The sequence below is a fragment of the Neomonachus schauinslandi genome, chromosome 14 (genome assembly GCF_002201575.2).
Source record: "Neomonachus schauinslandi chromosome 14, ASM220157v2, whole genome shotgun sequence".
Lineage (NCBI taxonomy): Eukaryota > Metazoa > Chordata > Mammalia > Carnivora > Phocidae > Neomonachus > Neomonachus schauinslandi.
The window spans coordinates 67423057-67447082 of record NC_058416.1 but is presented as its reverse complement, the minus strand read 5'-3'; the positions used below and the strand labels follow the sequence as shown (position 1 = coordinate 67447082).

Here is a 24026-nt window from a genome sequence, read left to right as displayed (position 1 = left end):
GCTCGCCGCCCCGCCCCGCCCCACCCGGGGCAGCTCGCTGATGCACCGTGCGGCGGCCCGGAGGTGAGTGAGCGGACCCGCGGCCGGGGCGCGCGGCAGAACCTCGGGGGGCTGGGGGAGCGGCTGGGGCGTCCACCCCACCCCCACCCGGGGCCCCGCCCGGGCCTTTGTGCTAGGGATCCGCCCGGGCGGGGGTCGCCGGGGAGCAGCGAAAGGGATGCCCGGCCGGGGTGGGGGCGACCGGGGCGGAGATGCCCGCGAGGTGGGCAGGGGGCGACCGCGGGCCCGGCAGGTGCTGGGAAGGGGCGCCACTCGGCAGAGGAGCCGGCGGGAGGGGGCGGCTGCGGGCCCGGGAGGTGGGCAGGGGCTGCTGGGGATGCCGCGTCTGGGGGCCCCTAGAACAGCCGCCGGTGCGGAGCGAGGGCCAGACAACCTGCAGGAGAGGCGCTGAGGCGGGGTCTCCCTCCCAAGGGAGCGGGGAGGAGGCGACCCCGGGCGGCTGGAGCGCCGACGCGTGGCCTTGGCTGAAACGGAGGAGAGGGCCCCGGAGGCCTGAGCCCGGGGCCGAGTGGCTCGCAGTTTTCCGTCATCGGTCTTGCAGAGAACAGGTTCCTTGGACGCATTTAGAGCAAGAGATGAGTATCGACCTACTGCGATTGTGATATGTTCCTGGCTCAATATTTTTTTCCCTTAAAAGGCGGTGGGGGTGTTAGGGGGGTGTTGGGGGGGAGGGGTGTAAGGGCCTCGGGGCTGGGGCTCCGTATCCTACGGGAGATCCAAGGGGGCTCTGCCTGCAGGGCGGTGCTGAGCCTGTCTGGGTGGTGATGGCAGGAATCCGCCTAGGCCGAGAATTGGGGTTCTCTGTCACAAGAGAGAAGAGGGTGGGAAGGCAGTGCCGAGACCAGGGTTCCCTGGAGTCCCTTTCTCAGGATGACAGGACCCGCCTGATAGGCGAGGTCTGCCTGTTTTGGTGAGGCAGCCCAGTCCCTGATGGGCTCCTTTCTGCCCAAGTGATTTCCCTGCCCTGGGGACTGAGTCCTGCTGCCTTGGGTTCTGTCTGGAGGAGGCTCCTTGGCCAAATTCAATTAAACAAATATTTACTGAGCATTTGCTCCCCCAGAGCCTGGCGCTGAGGTGGAAGTGGACTGGGCCTGCCCTCCTGGGACTGACTCACCACCCAACAGGGGAGAAATGTCTCTGCTCAGATAACCCAACCCTGACTGTGGGTGCCAGAGCCTCTGGAGGGACCTCAGAGATGACTTGGGCTGGGGTTAGACGGGCTTGTGGGCAAAGTGACATTTGAACTGGAGCTTGAAGGACGTGAGCACAGCCGGGGTGGGCATTGTGGACAGAGAGGAGAAAATGGACCAAAGCACAGAGAGGGTACTCAGGCAGTTGGGTCTGGCCGGAGCATAGGATGTGCTTGGGAAAGCATAGGTGGTATGGCGGGAAGGGGGGTGGGGGACGCACAGGGGCTGATGGAGCCGGGGAAACGGAACACCCCATTGCTTGTTAGCTGTGACTGTTCGATGGAGGCCACAGTTTCTTCATCTGTAACCTAGGAGCTGGGGTGGGCCTGGGGAAGAGCTTGAAAGACACCAGGGGGCTCCTTGCGGCCTAGCACTCCCCTTCCAGGCACCTTGTCTCGTGGGCAAGGCCAGGGTACTGGGTAACCGACAGCCCGCTTCCTAGCCAGGATGGAGAATGATATTTAGCTGGTGACTCTGCCCCTTTGGGGCGTGGACGTTTGTGAACCGTAATCAAGGAGGCTTGGGAGCCTCCATTTAGGAACTGATCGCATGGGATGCTCAGATGAAGTGGTGTGCCTTCAGCATTCCTCATGCTCCGGGGACAAGACACTGGCATTTGGTTTAAAACTCCTGTGTGTTCCTCTAACAGACGTTGATTTTCTGCGACAGGAGGTAAATAAGACATCGTCCCTCCCCCTCGCAAGGCCAGTGTCACTTTCTGCCCTAGATCTGCTTGCTTGCTCGCTCCGAGGGATGTTTTCACTCTCCCTCTGAAGGGGCTGTTTGTTACTCCTCTGTGTAGCATACCCCCCCCAACCCCCAAACACACACCCACTTTCGGCTTTTGGCCAAGGCCCATGTTGCTGCTGGGGGGCACAGACTATACCAAGAGGGACGGAGCCGCTTCACTCTTGTGCCTGTCACCAGGCCACATTCTGGGGGCCTGCTGTGGGACTCTAGATTTGGGACACGGAGTGAATCCCTCCCTCTGCCCCCAACTTCTCAGCTCTTCTGTTTCCTGGAGTCTCAGGAGCTTCTAGGTGATTCCAGGAACTTCTGGGTAACCAGGTAGACTTGGCAAGGCTGCCCAGAGCCCCTGTGGGAGGCAGATAGGATGGAGAACTGCATGGTGGGAAGGCTGGCCTGACATTCAGGGTGTGGCCTCAGCAGCCTCAACCTGGCTGTGTGGTTTTCTCACGTGTACACGTGCTTTCCTTCCCTGGACGTGAGGATGAGGCAGCCCTGTACCGTCCCTTGCTGGCCCTCAGCAGACCTAAAATGCTGTGTGGCTCTAGGGCGTTTCACTGCTGTTGGCCATGGCTGGGCTTGCAGGAACTCTGGAAGAGGTAGATTAGCACACTGCTCTCCCACAACCCCAGGAAGGAAACCTGGGGTAACTGAGCCTGCAGGCTCAGGCCAGTGGGCGCTGTGGTTGGCAGGAAAGAGGACGAAAGGAAATGGATAGGAGGCATCAGGGCAGATGCTGAGGACCAGCCCCAGAGTGGTGGCCTGACACAGCTTAGGCAGACCGGGGATTGACATGGGAAGGCCCAGACTCCCCCACGCAGGGTGGGGCGGGCCTCTCGTTGAGGCCTCCAAAAACCTGGGTCAGGCCCTGGCCCTGTCACCCCCAGCCCAGCCCCATCCTGACTGAGCTTCTTTGTCTTCATTCATAAACACAGCCAAGAGCTCCCTGCCCCGTCCCTGCACCAGTCCCTGCATGGGTCCTCCCTATGCATTTGGCCCCTTTACACATGTCCACACTGGCAGGGGAGACGCTTCACAGGAATGAACTGACAGGGCCTAACCACAGGGACTGTCTGATGGCTCCGGGAGCACACAGGAGACATGGGAGATGTCAGCCCTCCGTACAGAGCCCGAGGAGATGGAAATGGTCCACACATTCATTCATTCCTTTGGCTAATATTTACCAGAACCTGCCGGGTGCTGGGTGCTGTGCCAGCCACAGGGGTATATGGCAAGGAGCAGGACAGACGCGGTGTCTGCCCTCCTGGTGCTCCCAGCAGACCTGGGGCGGCTGGCACAACACCTGTGTGACTGACTGCCAGGTAAGGTAGGTGCCGTGAAGAGAACTAAAGAAGAGAGTGCAGAGAGGGAGGGTCAGGGGGCCGCTCTGTGTGGAGGGGCCATTGGCACAGTGCCATGGAGAGCGACGGGTGAGTTGTGACTGATGGGGAAAAGCAGCCGGAGAGGGGGTGGCAGGTGCAAAGGCACTGAAGCTGCTGGGGGCCCCACCAGAAAGCCAGGTAGCCAGAGCCCCATACGGTGGGGTGGTTTACAGAGTGGGTCAGGTCGGACTCTGCGGGCTGGGGTGAGGCGCAAAGCCGGGGGAAGGTTTGGAGCAGAGGAGAGACTCGAACTAATTCCACTGTGAAAAGACCTGTGCGGCTGATGGGCATGGGGGCAAGAGCAGAGGACTGTGAGGGGCCATTACAGCAGGGGAGGAGTAGGGGTCATGAGGAGCAGTTGGTTGGGGATTTATTTTAAAGAGGACCTGCTGATGGAGAAGAGGCAAGGACGGCTCTGGAGAAACGGCGGTGGCACTGGTGAGAAGGAAGACGCGGACTCCTTCATGAGAGGCGGGAAATTGGGAGTTGGCTTAGGCCCTGGTAGACATGGCCGTTATGTGTTGGTCAGAGGGGAGAGCAAGGCTGGAGGTAGAAACCTGGAGTCCTTGGCATCAGGTGTGTGGGAAGCCAGGGACTGGCCATGGTCACTTGAGGATCAAGGGTAGGTGGGTCCAGAGGGGCTGGGTCAGGCCTCGGGGCCCTCACCCTTCAGAGCATGAGCTGAGAAGGAGCTTCCAGAGAGAAGAGATTGAGAAGGATGGATGAGCAAGTGATGTGGGAGCACAATCATGATGGCAACATGGCAGGGGACTGGGGGGTGGGGGGGGACACTGTGGAAGAGGGTGTTCCCAAGAGGGCGGGTCTCCAGAGGCAAACATCGAGGGACGCATGGGGTGCATGCGGACTAAGCAAATGGGTAGGTCCTGCTACGTAATTTGCAGGGCCCTTGTTAAGTTTTTAAACCTTTCAAGACAACAGAGCATTCAACCAGGCCTGGGGCCCTGTTGGACTGCCCACGTGCTTGCCCCTGAAGCCCGGTTGTGGCACGGGGAGGGCAGTGCCATGGACCTGCCACCCAGGCTCCCCTTCACTTGCGTCCCTTGGGGAGGTGGGCAGGTGGGCTGTGTTTGGCACTTGGGGCCACTGGGGTCAGTCAGAGCCAGCCTGCGAGCCTCACCCTGACCTCCTGTGAGTGTCACTTCCTCCCCCTCTGTCCCTTGACTCCCAGTGGCCTTAGGTAGGAGGCACAACTCGAGGGCCGAGGGCTGGGCAGTCCGTTGGCGGGACCCGGGTGAGCATGGCAGGTGGCTTCACACAACAATGGCTTCCTTGAGTTCATCTCTTTTCCCAAGGAACCTGCTACATCACAGAGTTTTGAGTTATTTGCTTCTAAATTAAGGTATAACTCTCTTTTAGAGACATCCCTGGAGAATCCAACAAAAAGTGCTATGAAGCGAGACTGTTAAAAAACCACGGTGCAGGGAGAAGCCTTCCAACAGTGTCAAGCCCCGCGTTCCTTCCAGCAGGCACTAACCAGAAACACGCCCGTCCCTGAGGGCTCATGCGGGCGGGCCGTGGTCAGAGCAGACCTTTCAGAAAGAGCCCCTGCCCCCACTGGACGGTACTCCCCAACCCCGGGATGGGGAGTGTTGCGGACAGGGTTCCGGGACCTGAGCCCTGACACCCTCAGCAAGGCCCTGTGCCCCTGTGAGTCATGGAGGTCAAGGTTGTGGTAGCGGAGCAGAGGACAGTGGGCTCAGTTGTGCACATTTCCCCGAGAGCCCAGACACAGGATTTCACTGGGACAGCGGCGGGATCCACTCTGGATTACAGCAGGCAGGTGCCTTCTGGGGCAGAGGCTCACTTTATCCTTCCACTACCAGCTCCTCCAAGAAGGGGCTGAATTTTACCTCAGTTTTGTCCTCACAGTTGAGGAGACGGAGACGTGGGGAGATGGCTTTCCCAAGCGTGCGATTGCCTCTCTCTTTCCCTTTAGCACTCATCACGACATAACCTACTACCTGTTTTATTTATTTGTGTTTGTTTACCATCTCTCCTGGATCTGAATGTAAGCTCTGTAAGGTCAAGACCTTTGTCTGCTGTTTGCCACTGACAATCCAGTCCCCAGAGCCTGGCCTGGCCCCAGTAGGGTCTCAGCACATCACTGTTGGAGGGGGAAATGGATATTGGCAAGTAGACAGGCCTAACATGAGCTTTTGAGCCACTTTCATGCAGAGGGCTGGGCCTCCTGCTGGCTCTAGCCCTCACACTGAACCACTGCTCTGCTCCTGGGACGCTGTGCTTTTGGGTCCCCAGAGGTGTGTCTTTGGCCTTTAGGTTTGGCGGACAAACACAAACCGCCTACAGGTGGGCGCTGCTGGCTGGCGCCCGTGAGGCCCGACTGTGGTTCACTCCCAAACCAAGGCAGGTAGCTGCCTGGCTCCTCATACCGCCATCACAGTCACCAGTTCCTGCCACTGGGAATCAGAGGCCTCGGGCTGACAGCTGGCCCCGCGGTGATGGGGTGTGCCTGGGTGACGCCTTGGTCACACGTGGGGGTTTCACATGGTCGTGACATGAGACATGTCCACAGGAAACTGTCGTAAGAGAGCAAGACAAGATCCGGGCGGTAGGAAAGGAGCACGGTGTCGGCAGTGACCATGTGATGACTGGGTGGCCTTTCCAGATAACCCCCGTGCCCCCAAGATTAGCCCAGCAGAGCAGCTGGGTGCAGAGGAAAAAGTACTGGGTGGGACATCAGGAGGCCTGGGTTCTAGGCCTGGCTCTGCCTGTAAAGCAGACGCTGGTAAATTCCCTGCACTCGCTGGGCCTCGGTGTCCTCACCTTACATTAGCCTTGGTCAAGGGTTGCTTGACCAAAGCACACAGTGTTGAGAAGGATCCCAAGGCTGTTACGGCTCGGAGGGCAAGTGGTCATGGTTAATGAGTGATGTCAACCATGGGTACCGGGGGAGGATTTAGACTTAGACGTCTTCACCAGGGACTGGCTGACCCCGCCCATCACACCCTCACTCTAGCCTAGAAGCTGCAGCCCAATCTTCTATCTCTCTTTATGTGCCCCTTCTTCCAGTCACCGACTCTGACCCCTGGATTAGGTGAGGACTCGCCTCCTCTTCGGTGCTTCCCCAGCCAACATTCTGAGTCTAACAGGCAGCTCAGCACTGTGGACCTCTTCTCATGGCAGCTTCTTTCTGTACCCCGAAGGAAGGAATGAGCAAGTGAATGAGCCTCAAGCTGTGCTCCAAGAAGGCTGCCTGGAATTAGGAGCCCAGGTGACCACAGAAACCATGTTGTAGCAGTGAGGACAGTGCAGACAGAGGGAGTGAGTGACAAGGGAGGGCTATGGGACCAGCCCGTGGGGCCCAGTGGTCCTGTCTGACCTCGGCCATGGGGCGGCTCACCAGGCTTCACCAGGGCAGACGTGCGAATTTGCTCCAAACGGCCCAGAGGGACTTCTGAAGACCCTCCTTGACCAAGGGTTGGAGGACTTGACACCTCCAGTCTTCCCCCTGGCTCTGTCAGGTCCTGATGACCTGAGCTCATAATGCCCCACCCCCACGCCCGCTGGCCTCCATGGCAGCAGGCACCCCTACCCACCCCATCTCCTGTGACCCAGGCCACCCCAGCTGTGTGCGGCCTCTGGCCTGCACCACGTGTCCCCCCTCGCTTCCTGTGGCCCTGTGAGCAACCACCAGGACCCCAACTGGCCAGCCCGCCGGCCTGCCCCATCTGCACGTGAGGTGCAATGGCCCTGACTCCAAGCTGGGCTTCCCTCCAGCGTGGTCACCCTCCCTCACCCACTCCGTTACCTCTGATATGCTGTGCAAACATATTTCTGGATAAAATGCTGGGAAGAAAAATAATTAGAGTGTTGCTTCCATTATCCAATTTTTGATTAATCAAACTCTCTTTGTCCTCGGCCAAAATCTATTCATTTCCCTTAAACACTGGGCCAGTGCCAGGCATCGATTTCCTCTATGATAACACCACGCACGTACGCATGCACATCCCCAGCCCTGCCCCACCTCATGGCAGGAGGAGGGCGCGGAAGCACTGACAGGGCTGTCTGGTGCCCCAACACCACCCGCCTACTCCAGGAAGCCCCACAGCCACCCTGCACCCATCATCCCTGCCCCAGCCCCTCGAGCTCCTCAACTGGGCTCAGCGCCTATGTGGCCTGGGTCCTTGGGTGTGTTAGTCCTATCTTGCCGGCTGTTCTGGGGCTCTCCTGGGGTAGTGAGGAATGGAGGACCCGTGGGGGTGGAGGGAGTGTGGGGGGCATGGCCGCTGTGGCTGCTGAGGACTGGGGCAGAGGGTGAGCTGCAGCCCCAGGCTGTCTCATCACTGGCACAGCAAGGCTGTGGCTGGGTGGGGAGGCCAAGTCTAAGGACCAGGGCTTGTGAGGGAACCTCAGGGCCTTGAGGTTGGGGTAGAGTCGGGATGGGGGCAAGCTTTCAGTGGCAGCAACGGAAGCCCAGTCTGATGGGCTGACCAGATGAAGGGACATCCTGGGCCAAGCGCTCAGAGGCAGAGCAGTGTCAGAGTTGGCCAAGGCTGGACGGGAGGCGGCCACACATCTGCGGTGTCCATCTGGGGGAAGGCCAAGGGCCTTTTTAGAAAACTTCCCAGAAGCCCCCCGCTGTCCCCTCCCCGTGATGAGTTGGCCCCTCCCTCATGCAGCACAAAGGGCTGAGATGGATTTATCAGCACCTGCTTCCTGTCAGGTACTTCGGGCCTGTGGGACACATTAGTGGCAGACCAACAGCCCCTGCCTGTGAAGCTGGTGTTCTGTAAGCATATGGGAGGGGGCAGTAAACACGATAAGGGAGTTATGCACCCACCATGTTAGAAAACACAGCGAGACATTTGGAGAGTCATAGATAGGATGGGCAGGGTGGCCTCTCAAGGAGGGGACCTCTTAGCCATTTGGGGAAAGGATGGATTGGCTCTCCGGACAAAGAGTGTTCCGGCTGGAGGGAACAGCCAGTGCAGAGGCCCTGAGTTGAGAGTGTGTTTGACACTTGAGAGGCAGCAGGGTGGAGAGTGGAGGGAGCACAGCAGGGGAGGGCAGGGGCACAGCACCCTGGGGCCCCAAACTCTGGCTCAGAACTGAGATGGCCAGCCTTGGGAAGGTTTTGAGCACGGGAGAGATGCTCTGCCTTATAATACGACAAGGACCCCCCTGGCTGCTGGGGGAGAGGAAGGGTGCCTGAGAGGTCACTGTAGCAGTCCCCACTGAGAGGCTGGGAGCTGGGAGGTAGGTGGCTGGATTGCAGACACAGCGCTCCCCTGAGGCCAGCCAGGCCTAGCCCTGACCTGAGGCGCTGGGTTCTGTCAGAAAGGAAGGGGGTGGTGGGCAGAGGGAAGGCGAGCATGCAGTAGACACCACAGGTGCCCCCAGATTCCCTTTCCTGCCGGCACACTGTCTCCCACCACATCAGTGTTACCTGCTCACAGCTGCACCCCTTGCTGGAGAACTGCCTTGGGGCCTTGCAGGCCCTGTCCTATCCCTCGAGGTGGGGCAGCCTTGATTTCATTCAGGCTCCAGAACACCTGGGGATCAGGCCACAGCAAAAAGGCACCTGAAACCACACCTCCGCCTGGTTCCCTCCCTGGCCCTGTCCTGCCTCCCTCGCTCCTGAACTTGCTCCCTCGTTCAGTCATGTGCCCAAGAATCCCCATCTCAGGCTCTGCTCTGCTTCTCGAGAACACCATCAACAGGTCAGAGGCTGCTGCTGGCTTGGAGACTCCTAGGGGTGGCCCGGCATAGACAGGAGGGCAGGGGCCCCAGATTCGCAGCCTGCAGGCCCGTGTGACTTCAGGAGGCTGGGGAAGCAGGCAATGGGGCAGGGCCAGGTGAAAAAGGGAATAGATGGGAGGTGGTGCTCACCTTCCAGGTGGGAAAGACAAGAAGGGAGCTGCAGGGAGGCAGGAGGGGCTCAGGGAAGGAGCCGTGCACTTGCCTGGCCCGTGGCGTCCTCAGAGGACTGGTCTGGACTGGGGGTAGCCAAGGTGGGGGATGGGATCTTGGGCCACCACACTCAGAGGCCGGAAAATGCAGGGCAAGAGACCCAGTGAGGTTAAATCAGAGTCTCCAGCCAGGTCCTTCGGGGCCTGACTAAAACTCAGCAGTTACCTTTGCTACGGAAACGGGGAGCCAGGCCCCACCCCAGGCAGCAACCCCTTCCACTCGGCTTTTAGAAAAGGCCACGTGTCTTCCCTGCGCATCTGGGTCTTCTTCCCCCTTGTATGTGGAACCTTTCTGGTGGGTTTTTTTTTATGTATTTACTCCTGGCTCAGAGAAATCTCTGGCCTGATTTCCTCCTGAGTCAGTGTTCCTCAGGCCATGCTGTCATATCTCGTCTGCTCAGCCTCCGCGCTGCAGGTCCCCCGAGCCACGGGACCATCCAGGGCAGCAGGGGAGGGCCTCGCTGCTCATCTTCGGCAGCACCCTGAAGCCGAGAGGCTGCCCAGCTGGGGTAGAGCCATTTGTCAGTGCCTCTCTGCAGCTGGGGACACTGCGCACCCAACCTTGGTCCTTCTCCCGTCCGCCCGGACTCTGGCTCTGAAATAAGCAGGGAGCTAGGAGGGGGCCAAGAAAGGGGGGCTGCTTTTAAGGGGAGCCCTGCTGTGGGTCTGCTGGTGCCAGGCCAGTCGGGCTGGCTGGGGGGGACATGGATAAGCTACCCCAGTGGCCGGGGCCCTGGTGGCTGTGGGGTGGTGGCATAGAGCCCGTCTGCACAGAGCCGTGTTTCCCCAGCTCCGAAGCATCTCGCGTGTGCATGTGCTCCCGTTTTTTCAAAGAAACTGTTGTGATAGATGAAATGCAGTGTCGTTTACAAACCTTATAGAAAGCTTGGTGCTCAGAAACCCTCTTACCCCTGTCACCAACACTCACTGGATGAATGGGCGTGCTCTGTTCTCACAGGAGAGCATGCCCTGCACTTCGGCGCCCACCCCTTGGAGTCAGTGGTGTCTGACCCAAACCTCTGTGTGCCAGCCGTACTTGTCATGGTGACTGTGTCCTTGAGTGCCGCATAAGCTGATGAAATGCGACTATAAGGAGGACTGCTGTGGAAACTCAGTGGATGCTTTGGAAAGCCTCAGTAAAACCTGTGGTTGGGTTCGTTGTGGGCAAGACAATGGTAAGACTGGGGACAGAGAGCCATGACAACCTAGGATTCGGGTCCCGGTGACTTTGCCATCACACGCCGCATGAAGAAAGTCAACCGGATGTCACACGTGGTGTGCTGTGGTTTGAGAAGGAACAGTGACAGCAACTCCAATAAGTGAGCCTGTCCTCTGAGAGAAGATGGCCCGCCCCCAAAACTGGTGAAGGAGTGTATGGTTATCTGTTTTAAGTTAAAATGTTTAAAGTTCATATTATCATTACTCATGACTTCCTGCTTTACGTCATGTTTCAATATGCCAGCCAGCCAGCAGTCCCACCTTTGGTGGCAACCTCTGGTCGTTAACAGATCTTAAATGTACCTGTAATAATGGTAGAATCTATAGGGTGGGTTTTGTTGTTGTTGCTGTTGTTGTTTTAACAGTACGGGAAAGGATAGGTTCCTCTACTTGGAAAGGTTGTAAAGCGTGGGTCTGTGACAGACAAGGGGTGGGGAAGGGGTTGCTTGACCACACAGGAGAGCTCCCTCCTGGACAGGCCAGCGTGGAAGCCCCTTCCTCAGGACCACCCCAGGGGAGAGGCCAGGAGCAACTTGCAGGGAAGCGTGGGGTTTCTGAGCCTGAGGGGGACCAGGAGATGGCGGGACACAGGGCAGGAGGGTCAGGGTGCAGAGATGCACTGTCTCCCCCCACTCCCTTCCCCGGCTCCTGTCTTATTTTCAGCAGGATGAGAAATGACCAGGATAGGGTTTTGGGTGGGGCCCAAGCTGGCTGGGGCAGGAAGGGGCAGGGTGAATTGCCAAGGGTGGTAGGACGGAGAGGCAGGAGGGCTCAGGAGGATCTTGCCCACAGCTTGGGGAGGGGTGGGTAAGATGCCCTAGGGCATTTGGGGGAGGGTGGGCACAGGAAGAGGGGCCCAAGAAGTCCCCTGCTGGGGTCCTAGAGGCCCAGTGTGGACAGCAGTAGACCCTCCACGCAGGCCCCCAGGCAAGGTCATGTGAGGTAACGCACTCAGAAGGGAGTTCTGGGAAGCTTTGGAGCTGTGAACCAGTAATTTTTGGTGTTCGTCCATCTACCCATCCATCTGTTCTATACATCTTTACAGAGCTGGCGACGGAGAGGGAGAGGGAGGGTAAGGTGGGCCTCGAGCAGGAGGCCAGACCAACCCGAGGGCGTGGTGGGTGTGCTCAGGGCAGGTGCCTGCAGGGCAGCCAGCGGCCCAGAGGCCGAGGAAGGGCCAGTCGTGGGCGTCCCTGCTGGACTCTCCCTGTGTGAAGTCCAGTCCAGTGCTGAGCCAGTGGCACACGACACTTAGCTCAAGATCTCACAGGGCCAGGCGGCAAGTCACCCCCGAGCCCTTCAGGCCCTAAGGGGGCTGCCCGGTGCTGCAGCCCAGGGGCCCCTCACAGGGAGAGAGGCTCTTGCTTGGCCTCAGAGGGGGACGTTTGCAGTGGGATGGGCTGGGGCAGCGCACTGTGGTGTGGGGAGTGGGCGACCCAGCCAGGGAGGCGGGAACCGGGCTTCTGGCAGGGTCACAGGAAGAAAGAGGTGGGGTGGGGAGGCCGGCTTTCCCCAGGGGGCAGCTCCTAGGAGGGTGGCTTATCCCTGCCAGCATCTAGTGTTGCTGGCATCAAGGCAAACAGGCGCTTTTATCTCCTCGGGAAGATACGGCTTTTTAGTCCACAAGTATGTGCTGTTCTGTCAAAAACCATCGAAGCATTTGGAATGGGCCGACCCAGATTCTGCCGTATGTGATGTCGGTCAGGCCCATGAGCTCTGATGTGTGAGGGAGACATGGTGCATTCAGCCTCACTCCCTGGCCCTGCTTTGCCAGCCTTTCGGGGGAACCCACATGTCCAGCATCCCACATAAGGGGTGGCAGCAGACTGTCCACAGGTCCTGGGTGTGGGTTGATGCACCCTCCATGCCCCACCAAAGGCACTTCCATGGGAGAAATAGGGTCTCAACTGGGACAGTTTCTGCTTTCTGGCCCCTGGGGGGTTGGTCCCTGCCATGGGCAGCCGTCACTGAGCCACTCCCCAGGGAACCGTGGGAAGGACATTGCTTGGGTGGGCCAGCTCTGAGCTGGGCCTAGGCCGGGCAGGGTCTTCTGCTGCCCAACCCAGCACTTGGGGCCGTGTCCCCTCAGGTGTCCCCATCCTGCCTGCCTCCTGCTCTGGCCCCCCTCCCTCGCATGACGGCAGCGGCTTATAATTGTGTCTTTTCCAATGTCACGTCCCTGGACCTTCTGCCACATGCCTCCGCACCCTCTCCTCCACAGTGCTGTCCTTTTATCAGAAATGGCCTCACAGACATAACGTGCTCACAGTCTCCCCGGCCAGAACACGGGCTCCTCGATGCAGACTCTGCGTCGTCCACCCCTCCCCCACCCATGTCCCCAAGTCCAGAGCAGAGCCTCCACACAACCAGGCTTGATTGCCAGAGGGCACCGCGATGCTCGTTTGGGGCCCAGTGGTTAATTGATTGACTGCCCGTTCGGATCTGAGCGTAGAGGGCCTTGGGCCTGGGTGCAGATGCCCACTGCGCCTCGTGCTGGGTCATTTAGTGACAGGAGGAACAGCAGAGGGTGCCCTGATGAACGGGCAAATGGAACCGAGCAGAATGGGGGGCGGCAGGTCGGGATGGTGCCCCTTTCTGAGACGAGAGACAGCCTCTGAGCTGGGACAGAGGGTGCAGGGCTGACACGCCAGGCCCACCACCCCCGCCCCACGGGTCCCAGCTAGAGGACCTCTGGGCTCAGGTTCCCTCATCCTTAGGTCGTACAAGGTGGCCTGAGGCCACAGCTGTGAGCGGCACCCAGCCTCCCCGGGAGGAGGGTAATCCTTTTTCATTTCTCTCTCAATCCCTTTGCTTCAAGGAGAAGATCTCCGTTTGGTGCCAGCATGACTGTAACACCCTCCGGTGCGCTAATCCCGGTTGTTTAACAAACAGCGAGCCCTCCGCTGGCCCTTCCGCAGGCAGCGTCCCGGACCCCAAGCAGCAGCGACACCAGCTCATAGTTTAGGTTACTTCTGCCTGTGGTGACTTCAGCTTTCCGTTTAAGTAGGAACATGAAGTCCTTTCTAAAGTACATCCGTTTAAGTAAATAGTGCAAGTTAATTTAAAGAGAAATGTTGAGTAAGTCGCGGCAGGTGAGCAGGCTGTGCTGTGGGGACAGGGGTCGGAGGGCCCTGTGGAAGCTGAGCCCCGCAGGCTCAGTTCCCCCTCTCCTCACACCCTCGTTCCTCCCTCTGCATGGTCACGCCCATCTCCCGGGTACGCTATGAGGCCGACTCAACAGGACCCGTGTGTGTGAGGACAGGTAGGCATCCAGGTGGGGCCGACCCATGCGTGACAGAGGTGCCAGCTGCGTCCCCCACCGTGGCTGTGGCGGCACCTTCTCCTGGTGGCCCCAGCAGCCCGAGGAAGCACAGTGTGGACTTGGAAAGTGAAGCCAAGCCCTGGCCCTGACCCCATTACACCCAGCTTCCCTGGGACAGACCTTCCCCGGCCCGCAGCTGTCCCTGGTGGTCCAAGGACACAAGGAAACGGCACCATGAAGATTCTGTGGGGCGCTGGCGACCAGAGCATTAGGGTGACACGTACGGACGGGGCCAGTGACACCGTAGGCTGCTGGTGGGTGGGTACCGCGGTGCTGGAAAGGCAGATGCACCAGCTCGGGCCTCGCCGAGTTCAGACTGGGAAGAGGCAAGGAGTTGGAAGGGAAGGGAAGTCCGAAGCAGCAGAAGAACTGGGCGGGGAAGGACACTGGCTTATCCGAGACCACAGAGGAGCCACTAGGAAGACCCCTGCAGGTCCAGGTTGGGCTCTGAGAAGACCTAAAGAGGGGTGCCGACAAGGAACCCGGTGCACGACATTCAGGCAGGAAAGAGGGAGCACAAATGTCAACTGACAAGTGGAACACCAGATTCCAGGACTCCAGGCATGAAAGGGCAGTGGGAAACGCTTCCTTACTAAGAGGGGAGGGAAACTGATAATCAGTGACCGTGCAGGCAGAGGCTTTTCCGGACCTCATGTTTCTAAAATAGAGCCATGGTAGGAGCTGACGCAGGGACGGCGGTTCCGGAGGGCAAGGAGGGAGGTCCATTCTCTAGAAGAAGAAGATGGAAATGACATGGGTGGGTTTGGCCCCAGGAAGCCATGGGACCCCTTCTGACCTGCCAGCCAAGGCCAGCCCAAGGCCAGCAGCAGAGGAGTGTGGACCCCAACATGCCTCTCCTGCCCGTGCCTGCAGACCCCGAGACATGGGCCTACTGGAACTTGGGAGCAGGGCCTTCCCTGCTCTGCCCAGAGGCCCCTAAGTGAGGCAGGGCCTAGGGTCACAGACACCAGGGCTGGGCCTCCAGCCCCCTCCCGCGCCGGGTCACACAGAGCAGCTGCTGGGTGCCAAGGTACAGTTGGCAGGTGGGAGAGCTGCTGCTGCCAGAGCGGAAGGTGTCTGCGCAAGCTGGGGCAGGGTGTGGGGCCAGGGGACAGTAGTGCTGAGTCATAGCCCTGCCCAGGCAGGCTGACGCTTGGTCTCCATGGGGGGCGACGGGCAGGCAGCTCTGGGGGCGTGGAAAGGCCAGGACCGCAGACTGATGATCCTCACACTGAGGGGGGCTGAGCACTCTCTAGGGAGCATCAGGCTGGGGGCATGTGTGCGGGAAGACTTGGGACCCGCTGGTGCCCTGGGTATGTGGTCTCACCCTGCCTGCTGGCCCTGAAACCTGGGCTGCCCTCTGCCTCTGGGATTCTCCCCGTGCCCCCTTCCCCCCGCCCCACAGCTGGCCGAACACGCCCATGCCCCTCTATCGGTTCAGTCTAGGTGTGGGCCTGCCTCCTCAGTGGGGCCACACTCTCCTCCCTGGCTCACCCCTTTCTGATGGTCCGGGACTCAGCATGGAGTGGGCTTTCCTTGGGGAGGGAGGAGTCCACAGAGTGAGGGGCTTGGCTTCTCCTTTCCACCTCCGTCCAGGGAAGTGGGTGCCTGGTGATGAGCGAGCCCCGCCCGCCGAGGCCAGGCCTTCTCCAGCCCTGTAAGCTGATAAGCCGTCTGCTCTCCCTGGAGACCCTCTGGCTTAGCCCGACTTGGGCAGCAACACCTTGGTGACCTTGGCTCCAGGCTCTCGTCCTCTGGAGGAGGGGCCCAGAAGGGGCTGGTGTCGCACAGCCTGGCTCTGCCCTGCTCTGCCCTGGCCCTTAGCTCCGCCATGAGTGAGGACAGGAGTGGACGTGAGTGTTACATCGCTGGAGCTCCATGCCAGGCCATGTGGGGTGTGCCTGGGGAGAGCCGTGGCCTGGCGGGATGGGCATCCAGGGCCCAGAGCGCCAGAGTGTGGAAAGGCCGCAGAGAGGTGGCAGCACTGCACTCCCCACCCCCTGGCTCAGGGCTGTCACCCGGCATCTGTGACATGAATGGAGACTTGAGAGGGTCATGTCTGGGGGAAGGGGGCAGCTAGACGTGAGGACGGGCTGGGCCTGTCAGACGGTGAGCAGGGACCAGGGTCGGGGGGCTGGGGGCAGGGCAGGCAAGGGCTTCAAGGGAATGCGTGGTGTGTGTGCTCAAGTATCTGGCTTGAGGCTGCGGGCGGTGGAGCAGCTTTAAGTCAAGGGGTCCCTGAATAGGCTCTGCGTTTGGGGATCGCATCCTGCCAGCCTTTAGGTACCCAGGCAAGTGGGTAGGTGAGTCAGGGAGACCCATGAGGGGCTGTGATGGAGCAGAGCCCACCACGGCACACCTGCCACTTCCTCCCAGCGTCCCCTCTCCCAGCCTGCTGGCCGACCCTGGGGTGCCCTGACCCCTACCGCCGCGCTGTCACCAGGCACTGTCCATCGCACAGCCCATGTGTCCCCCACCCCTAGCCCTCGCCCACACTGCTGCCCTGTCACCTGCATGGCCGCGCACAGGAGCCCATCCCGCTCTGTTCACACATAGGGCACCCCTCGCTCCAACCCTGGCTGGCATCCAGCTCTCTCAGAGAAAAAGCTGGAGCTCTTACGGTGACCCCTACTGCCGGCGCCTCACGTTCAACGCCATCTACCCACCTTCCTGCCTGTCCCTCAGACTGGCCAAGCACACTGGCAGTTGCAGTCCCCTCACCACCTGCTCTGTCACCTGTCAGGAAGCAGGCCCTGCCCACTTCATGGACCCACAGCCTTTACCGCGGCACCCCGACCCTACTCATGTGCAGCTTGGCACCCTTCTCCATCACAGAGCATTTGCTGCCTTTGATCTGATGCTCACCTCCCTCCACCTGTGTGAACTCAGGCGTGGGTCTTTGCTTCATTCAGCAGTGCCCGCCCCCCACCCAGGTGCCAGGCTCAAAGCCCCAGCTCCACTGTGTGGTAGGGAACCCCTGACTCCTGCCCTTGGCCCTCTCACGCACCTCAGCCCGGCTCCACACAGTGCCCATACCTCCTGTGCTCCCGGCACACCACAGGTAGCCACACGCAGGCGTGTGCACGCACTTGCACATTCCCACACATGTCCCCAGACCTGCACACAGGCGCACACCTAGGCCAGTGCATGCACACATACACAGTCCTGCACACAGACACATACACATCTGCATGTGTGCAACCCCAGACACACACACACACACACACTCAACCACATGGTCACAACTAGGCACCCACCCAGTGGGGCGCCCCTGATCGACCCTGCCTCCTCTTCTCACCTGTGACTCTCTCCTATCTTTCTGTCCAGCCCCTCTGACCTTCCTTCAGCTCCCCATTCGCACCATGGTTCGTCTCTCCCCTCACCCACAGGGCCTTTGCACATGCCCTTCCTCTGCCTGGTACAGTCTTTGCCTCACCCATTCCTCAGTAATTTCCAGCCAGACCCAGCAGCGCTGTGGTGGGGGGGATTGTGGGTATCAGGGCCTGGGGACCCGTGAGCAGTTACTGAACCAGGGAACAATGTAGTCATCCAACCCTTAGTCCTTTGTCTCTGGGCCGACTGGGGAGTCCTAGGAGGCCCAGTAAAGCCCAGATTAGACTAAGAGAGAGGTAGGACTGGTAGGAACCTCACATAAAGGCAAAGAAGCCGAGCCTCAGAATGGGACTGTGCTGAGGTCCCATTTGGACCTTGGCAAATACTCTTGTTCACAGGACTCCCCTCACTGTATCCATGCACAGCCCAGTCTCCACCACTAGTTCCAAGGCACTGAACACTGATACGCCCTGGGCCATGGCTGAGCCCTGCAGAGCTGCAGGGAGAATTCTGAGTGGGCCTTCTGCTTGTTTGGTTCTGGTGACCTGAAAGAAGAGGGTGCCTCTAAGGGAGGGACCCACCTCGGATGTGACTGTTTGTGGCGGCCCCATGCAGATGGCAGAAGCCTCCAGAATTGGCCCGATGCACACCATCGCCTCCTGGCTGTGTTTCCTTCCCCTTTACTCCCACATTGCCTTGTGGCTGCACTGGTCAAGGACCACATGGCCAGCCCCCAGCTGCCGGCCCACTGCCCCCAAACTGCTCTCCTGATTCTCAGAAGCCCAGCCCTCGGCCTTGGGGTTGTGGTGCACGTACTTCCCAAAACACAAGTCACACCTCCTTGGACAGGGCGGCTTTGGGCTGAAGGCTGGGTGGGCGAATCTTGGTACCAGCTGGGGGCCGTTAGTCAGGCGTTCCAATCCACAGAATGGATGATGGGGGCCCCAAGTGGCCCTCTACTGGTGGGGGAAGCCAGGACCGGGCAGGGGGCCTGCCTCTTTCTCTTGTACCACGTGGCCTCCTCGCTATTTTTATTTTGGGGGTAGCTCACCTACAAGACATTTTTTTTTTTGGTGTTAAAATAGACATGACATAAAACTTACTGTTTTAACCATTTTTAAGTTTACAGTTCAGTGGTTTTAAATACATTAATAATGCTGTGCAGCCATCTGTCTCTATGAATTTGACGACTCTAAGGACCTCATTTACATGGAATCACATAGTATTTGTCCTTTTGTGACTGGCTTCTTTCACTGAGTGTAAAGTCCTCAAGGTTCATCCCTGTTGTAGCAGGTATCCTTCCTGTTTAAGGCTGAATAATATTCCTGTGTGTGTGTATTTGACTTATCCATTCATCTGCCAGCGGATGCTGGGGTTGCTCACCTCTTTGCTATTGTGGATATAAGTGCTGTTCTGAACACGGGTGTACAAAAATCTCTCCAAGACCCTGATTTCCGTTCTTTTGGGTGTCTACCCGAAGTGGAATTGCTGGTAATTCTATTTTTAATTTTTTGAGGAAGAACCACCCTACTGTTTTCCATAGCAGCTGTACCACTTTATATTTCTACCAACAGTGCACAAGGGAGCCAATTTCTGCTCATTCTTTTCTTGTTGTTTTTTTAAAACTATAGTACTCATCCTTCTCGGTGTGAGGTGGTGTCCTACTAGGGTTTTGATCTGCATTGCCCTCACGGTCAGTGACGTCAGTGACGTCGAGCATATTTTCATGTGCTTATTGGCCATGTGTTTACCTTCGGAGAAATGTGCGTTCAAGTCCTTCACCCAATTTCCAGTCAGGTTGTTTGTTTTGCTGCTGAGGTTTACTTCTCTGTGTATTCCAGATATTAACCCCTTATCCAATATGTGGTTTGCAAGTATTTGTTTCCCACCTGTAGGTTGCCTTTTTACCTGTTGATAGTGCCTTTTTATGCACAAGATTGTGCAGTTTTTATGCAATCCAGTTTGCCTCTCTTTTTCTTTGGTTGCCTGTAGCCTTGGGTGTCACATCCAAGAGATCGTCGTCGAATCCAGTGTCACTCAGCTCTTGACCTATGCTTTCTCCTAAGAGTGCTATAGTTTTAGGTCTTACATTTAAGGCTTTGATCCATTTTAAGTTAGTTTTTGCGTTTGGTGTTTGGTAAGGGCATTGCCGTTTTTTTAAGAGAAGCCCAGCCTGGCAGGAGAGACTAGAGAAAGGAAGGATGCAGTGGAGAGAGGCGTAGGCCACAGGTGGAGACAGGGCGCCCCACTGGCAGGGAGGCAGCCACGCATGAGCTGGCCCGTGAAGGTCAGGCAGAGTTCCGGTACAGGAGCGAGGCGAGGGGCCACCGACGGGCAGCAGCCCTGGGTGACCGAGCCAGCCCTCCAGAGGACAGCCCTGTGCTCAGCTTGGCAGACTCCCCAGGCCCAAGCTGCAAGGGGAGGGATTTGGGTTTGAGAAGGACCTGGCCACAGGGCCATCACACGTGGCACTGAGAGGACATGGCCGATGCCTTGGTCCGTTTGGGTACAGCTCTGCACGGAGGCAGGGGACTGGCCTGCACGACCCCAGGCCGTGTCACCTCTCTGGGCTAGACCATGTCCCAAGAGTGGGGTCACTGCAGGGTGCTCGAGGCATGGAGACTTGGTGCCTGGTTGCTGCCTGTCTAGGTGGCAGTGAACGGTGGTGGGAACCTGCCATTCGGGTGATCTTTGTCCCTATCACTGACCAGCCAAGGGAGAACTGGTCATTTGGGGCCCGTGTGTACCTCAGATTCTCAAACACAAGTTAAGGAAAACAATAATGACAACATGGGGCACCGCTGGCATGGCTGGCCTTGGCTTTAGGAGGGAGGGCACTGGCAGGGAGGGCCCCAGGTGCCCTGGGCGGCTGCTGGGGACCTTGGACTCCTTTCTACACCTGAGGGTCCGCCAGGTCATCAGCAGGGCCCAGGGAGCAGCCACACGCTCACAGTCCAGGGTGGGGAGAGGCAAGCCTGGGTGGCACGAGAGACAGGGCCTTGTTAATGCACTGACACTTGTTTACAAACCTCTCTTAAAAGTTCATTCAAGAAGGTACAGGAAATATGGTAAAATGCGAAGAAGAAAAAAAAAAACAAAACCTTGTTAATCCCACAACCTAGAACTCACTGCTGCTTGAATTCCTTCCCTGACCTCTGCTTGCACAGTGGGTACACGGCCTGTGTGTCCCCGACCCGTGGTCCAATGGGACTGTGGGGAAATGGCAAAGTTCCTCAGCCTCTTCACGCCCGAGTCTTTCCCTTCCTCTCTCCCACCAGCGCTCACTGAGTGCCCGTGGTGTGCAGGGTACAGTGCAGCTCCCGGGCCCCGAGGGACCAGAGCTTAGCACACAGGACGTGCTTGGTTCTAAGGGACACTCAGGTGACAAGGACACTGGGGTACTGGCTGCCCCTGGTGGGCTTCCAGGCCCTGCACCGAACACTCTACCTCTAACAGATGCTTGCGACCGGTGAGGGATAGGCTCTGTGGTGTGGAGTCAAGTGCCCAGGCCACACAGCTGGGATGGGACTCATCATCCTGGAAGCACTGGGGGCACATGAAGGTTCAACCAAGGGGGAGAGGTGGCAGGAGAGGAGCTTGCAGGGCCCCTGGCTGCGGAGGCAGGTGGGTGCAGGGAGAGAACAGGCCTCAGGGCCTGCTCCAGAGCAGAACTGCTGGGCCTCGCAGGCACAGAGGCCAGGTGGGAGCATGGCCGGGTGGGGAGACGAGATGAGGCCCCTGGCTCCCGGGGTCTGTTGGCCTTGGGTCCTTCCCATCCAGGGCCTGCCCTGAGGGGAGTGGGGGCATTAGAGGGGTGAACGCTGGCCGTAGCAGAATGAGGAGGCTGCCGGGGACGGCCAGGACAGAGGTTGGAGGAAGGAGGGCAAGAGTTGTGTGGGGCAGGCTGCCAGGTGGGGGCAGAGCCTGAGCTCTGGGTCTGCCCTCGTAGGGAGGGCCCTGGCTCAGCTGCTCATAGGTCATTGGGGGAGGCCTGGGAAGAGCTTGCAGGCATCCTGGGTCAGCAGGTGGGTGGCTGAGAGCTGGGCGCTGAGGTGCTGATGCCCTGCCCAGGGTGTGAGCACAGCTGTTCCTTACTGACCATCAAGGTGGGAGCAGGGGCATGAAAGACATGGCCTGGGACCCCGGAGCCTGTGGACTGCCCCCTTGCCTTGCCTTGGACTCAGCGACTCCCAGTGCCCTCAGATATACTCTGGCCTGGCTTGCCTCCCACACCTGGCTGCTGGCCTGCACCCCCCAGCCCCTGCTCCCCCAACTCAGCCCGCCCTGCCCGAGGCCCCCCCCGCCCCCCGCCACCTCCTCCACCAGGAGCCAGGTAGCTGTCCACCCTGTGGTGCTCCAGCCTGGGGCCTCTGCCTCGCTCTGCTCCCTGCTTATCTGCTTACTGCCAGGCCTGGCCAGCCTCCTCCTGGTGAATGTCCTGCCCTGAGAGAGAGCAGGAGTGACCGAGCGCCCATGAGCGGTGGTGAGGGGGGATCACCCAGTTACCCTGGCATGGGACCCCACCATAAACCAAGGAGGAGCCAAGCCCCCATTGATGCTGTGGCAGCTACAAGAGAGAGTGATGGAGGTGGGGGGAGGACATCACAGCAGGATCGTCGTATTGAATCCTAATGACCACCAGACCCAGAGACGGAGGCTCTGGGAGGGTGAGGTTGGCCGGGTCCAGTGGGCAGGGAGGGGCGGCAGGGCCCCGGGCTCACTCCCTTGCTCTGAAGTCCTAGTGTGGTTCTGGGCACCCTTTCCTCAAGCACCAGGCTTCAGGCACACTGGCTCGCAGGAGGGGTGTGGGGCGTGGCTCCCAGCCCCGTTCGTTCTGCCGTGGATTTGGGCACAATTCCGCAGGGTTCCGAGGAAGGGAGGGGGTTTGATTCCCTGTTCCCCAGGCTGCTTCCCGACGAGGTCCGAGGTCTCCCTTTCCCACCCGGCCTGCGGTGGGAGGAGGCTCACCCTCTTCTCTGTGTTGGCAGGTGAAGGGCGGATGCCCAAGGCAGGGGGGCCGCAGGGAGCGCCCGCGGCCCTGGGGGCTGGCCTTCCAGCCGCACTTAGCAGCACCACCCCGGCAACCAGCAGCCAGACGGCAGCGGCCTAGGCAGACGCTAGAGTGCAGCTGCCCACCGTCGGGAGGACAGGGGATGACTGCGGCATACCGGGCCCCACGGTGGCCTGCGCAGGTGGAGTGTCACTAGAGGGAGGGCCCGGCCACCTCCTCGCAACAGGTGATCGCCATGCCAGCTGGAGAAGAGGTGCTGGGGCAGGGGCTGCAGCGTGGCATGGCCTCGCCCCCGCACCCGCGCTGAGCGCTTCGAGGGCAGCAGGGCTCCTTCTGCCGGGCGCACCCGGCCCACGTCTCAGCGTCCCCTGCTCGGTGGCTACAGGGGGAGGTGCCCCGTCCCGTGCTCTGCATCTTGGCCCGCCGCTGCCGGACCATGGGATGTCGGCAAAGCTCAGAGGAGAAAGAGGCAGCGCGGCGGTCCCGGAGAATTGACCGCCATCTGCGCTCCGAGAGCCAGCGGCAGCGCCGCGAGATCAAGCTGCTCCTGCTGGGCACCAGCAACTCAGGCAAGAGCACCATCGTGAAGCAGATGAAGATCATCCACAGCGGGGGCTTCAACCTGGAGGCCTGCAAGGAGTACAAGCCCCTCATCATCTACAACGCCATCGACTCGCTGACCCGCATCATCCGCGCTCTGGCCGCCCTCAAGATCGACTTCCACAACCCGGACCGCGCCTACGACGCCGTCCAGCTCTTCGCGCTCACGGGCCCTGCGGAGAGCAAGGGCGAGATCACACCGGAGCTGCTGGGCGTCATGCGGCGGCTGTGGGCCGACCCCGGGGCGCAGGCCTGCTTCGGTCGCTCCAGTGAGTACCACCTGGAGGACAACGCCGCCTACTACCTGAACGACCTGGAGCGCATCGCCGCGCCCGACTACATCCCCACCGTCGAGGACATTCTGCGCTCCCGGGACATGACCACGGGCATCGTGGAGAACAAGTTCACCTTCAAGGAGCTCACCTTCAAGATGGTGGATGTGGGTGGGCAGAGGTCGGAGCGCAAAAAATGGATCCACTGTTTCGAGGGCGTCACAGCCATCATCTTCTGTGTGGAGCTTAGTGGCTACGACCTGAAACTCTACGAGGACAACCAGACGGTGAGTGTGCCAGGCTTTTCCTCTGCTTGTTCCTGCCCCCGCTGGCTCCTTGGGAAGTGGGTGGGCTTGAGGGTATGGGCCGCCCAGGGCAGGAGAGGCTGTAGTCAGGAGGGGAGCCATGGTGGCTCCGGCGGGGTGCTGTCCTGGGAGCACAGTGCAGACGGTGCTAGGTATCACGGGCACTCTAGGACCTTGGGGTAGCACCTGCTGTCAGCTCTCTCGGTGGCCACCCTAGCATGGACAGGTCCCACTCTGACCTTGGTGCCCTGACAGGCCCTCAGGGCTCTGAATACCCTCTGAGGAACCACCACCAGGGTTCCTGGGCTCCACCAGGTAAGGTGTGCCCTCACCCAGCTGCTGACAAGGTGCTCTGAGACCCCAAGGTACCCAGGTGGCCCCCACCTCAGTGCCACGAGCAGCCCACGCCCCATGCCTGAAATACTCAGGGCGCAGAGGGCCATCCCTCTGCTGTGTGGGGCCTGCTCCTCAGCCCCAAGAGCATGTTGCTTGGAGCCCAGGGGAGGGGCTTGGACACCTGGGTGTCAAGGAAGGCTCACTGAGGAGGAAGAAGGGGAAGCTGGGCCCTGTGAGGGGCTTTGTTTCAGGTGAGGTTGGGGTGCAGTCACGTGCACTGGGGAGTAACCTTGGAGGCT

At 59.6% G+C, this 24026-nt stretch overlaps 2 protein-coding genes across 2 annotated transcripts in view; one reads left to right on the top strand and one right to left on the bottom strand.

Moving 5' to 3' along the window:
• Nucleotides 1-24026, bottom strand: part of RSPH14 (radial spoke head 14 homolog) — a 74695-nt gene that overhangs the window by 10308 nt on the left and 40361 nt on the right. The window lies entirely within an intron of this gene.
• The window catches only part of GNAZ (G protein subunit alpha z), a 28173-nt gene continuing 26797 nt past the window's right edge, over nucleotides 22651-24026 (top strand). Inside the window, exon 1 of the mRNA XM_021687889.1 lies at nucleotides 22651-23373. Coding sequence (XP_021543564.1) covers nucleotides 22651-23373 — 723 coding nt within the window. The remainder of the gene's footprint in view (nucleotides 23374-24026) is intronic.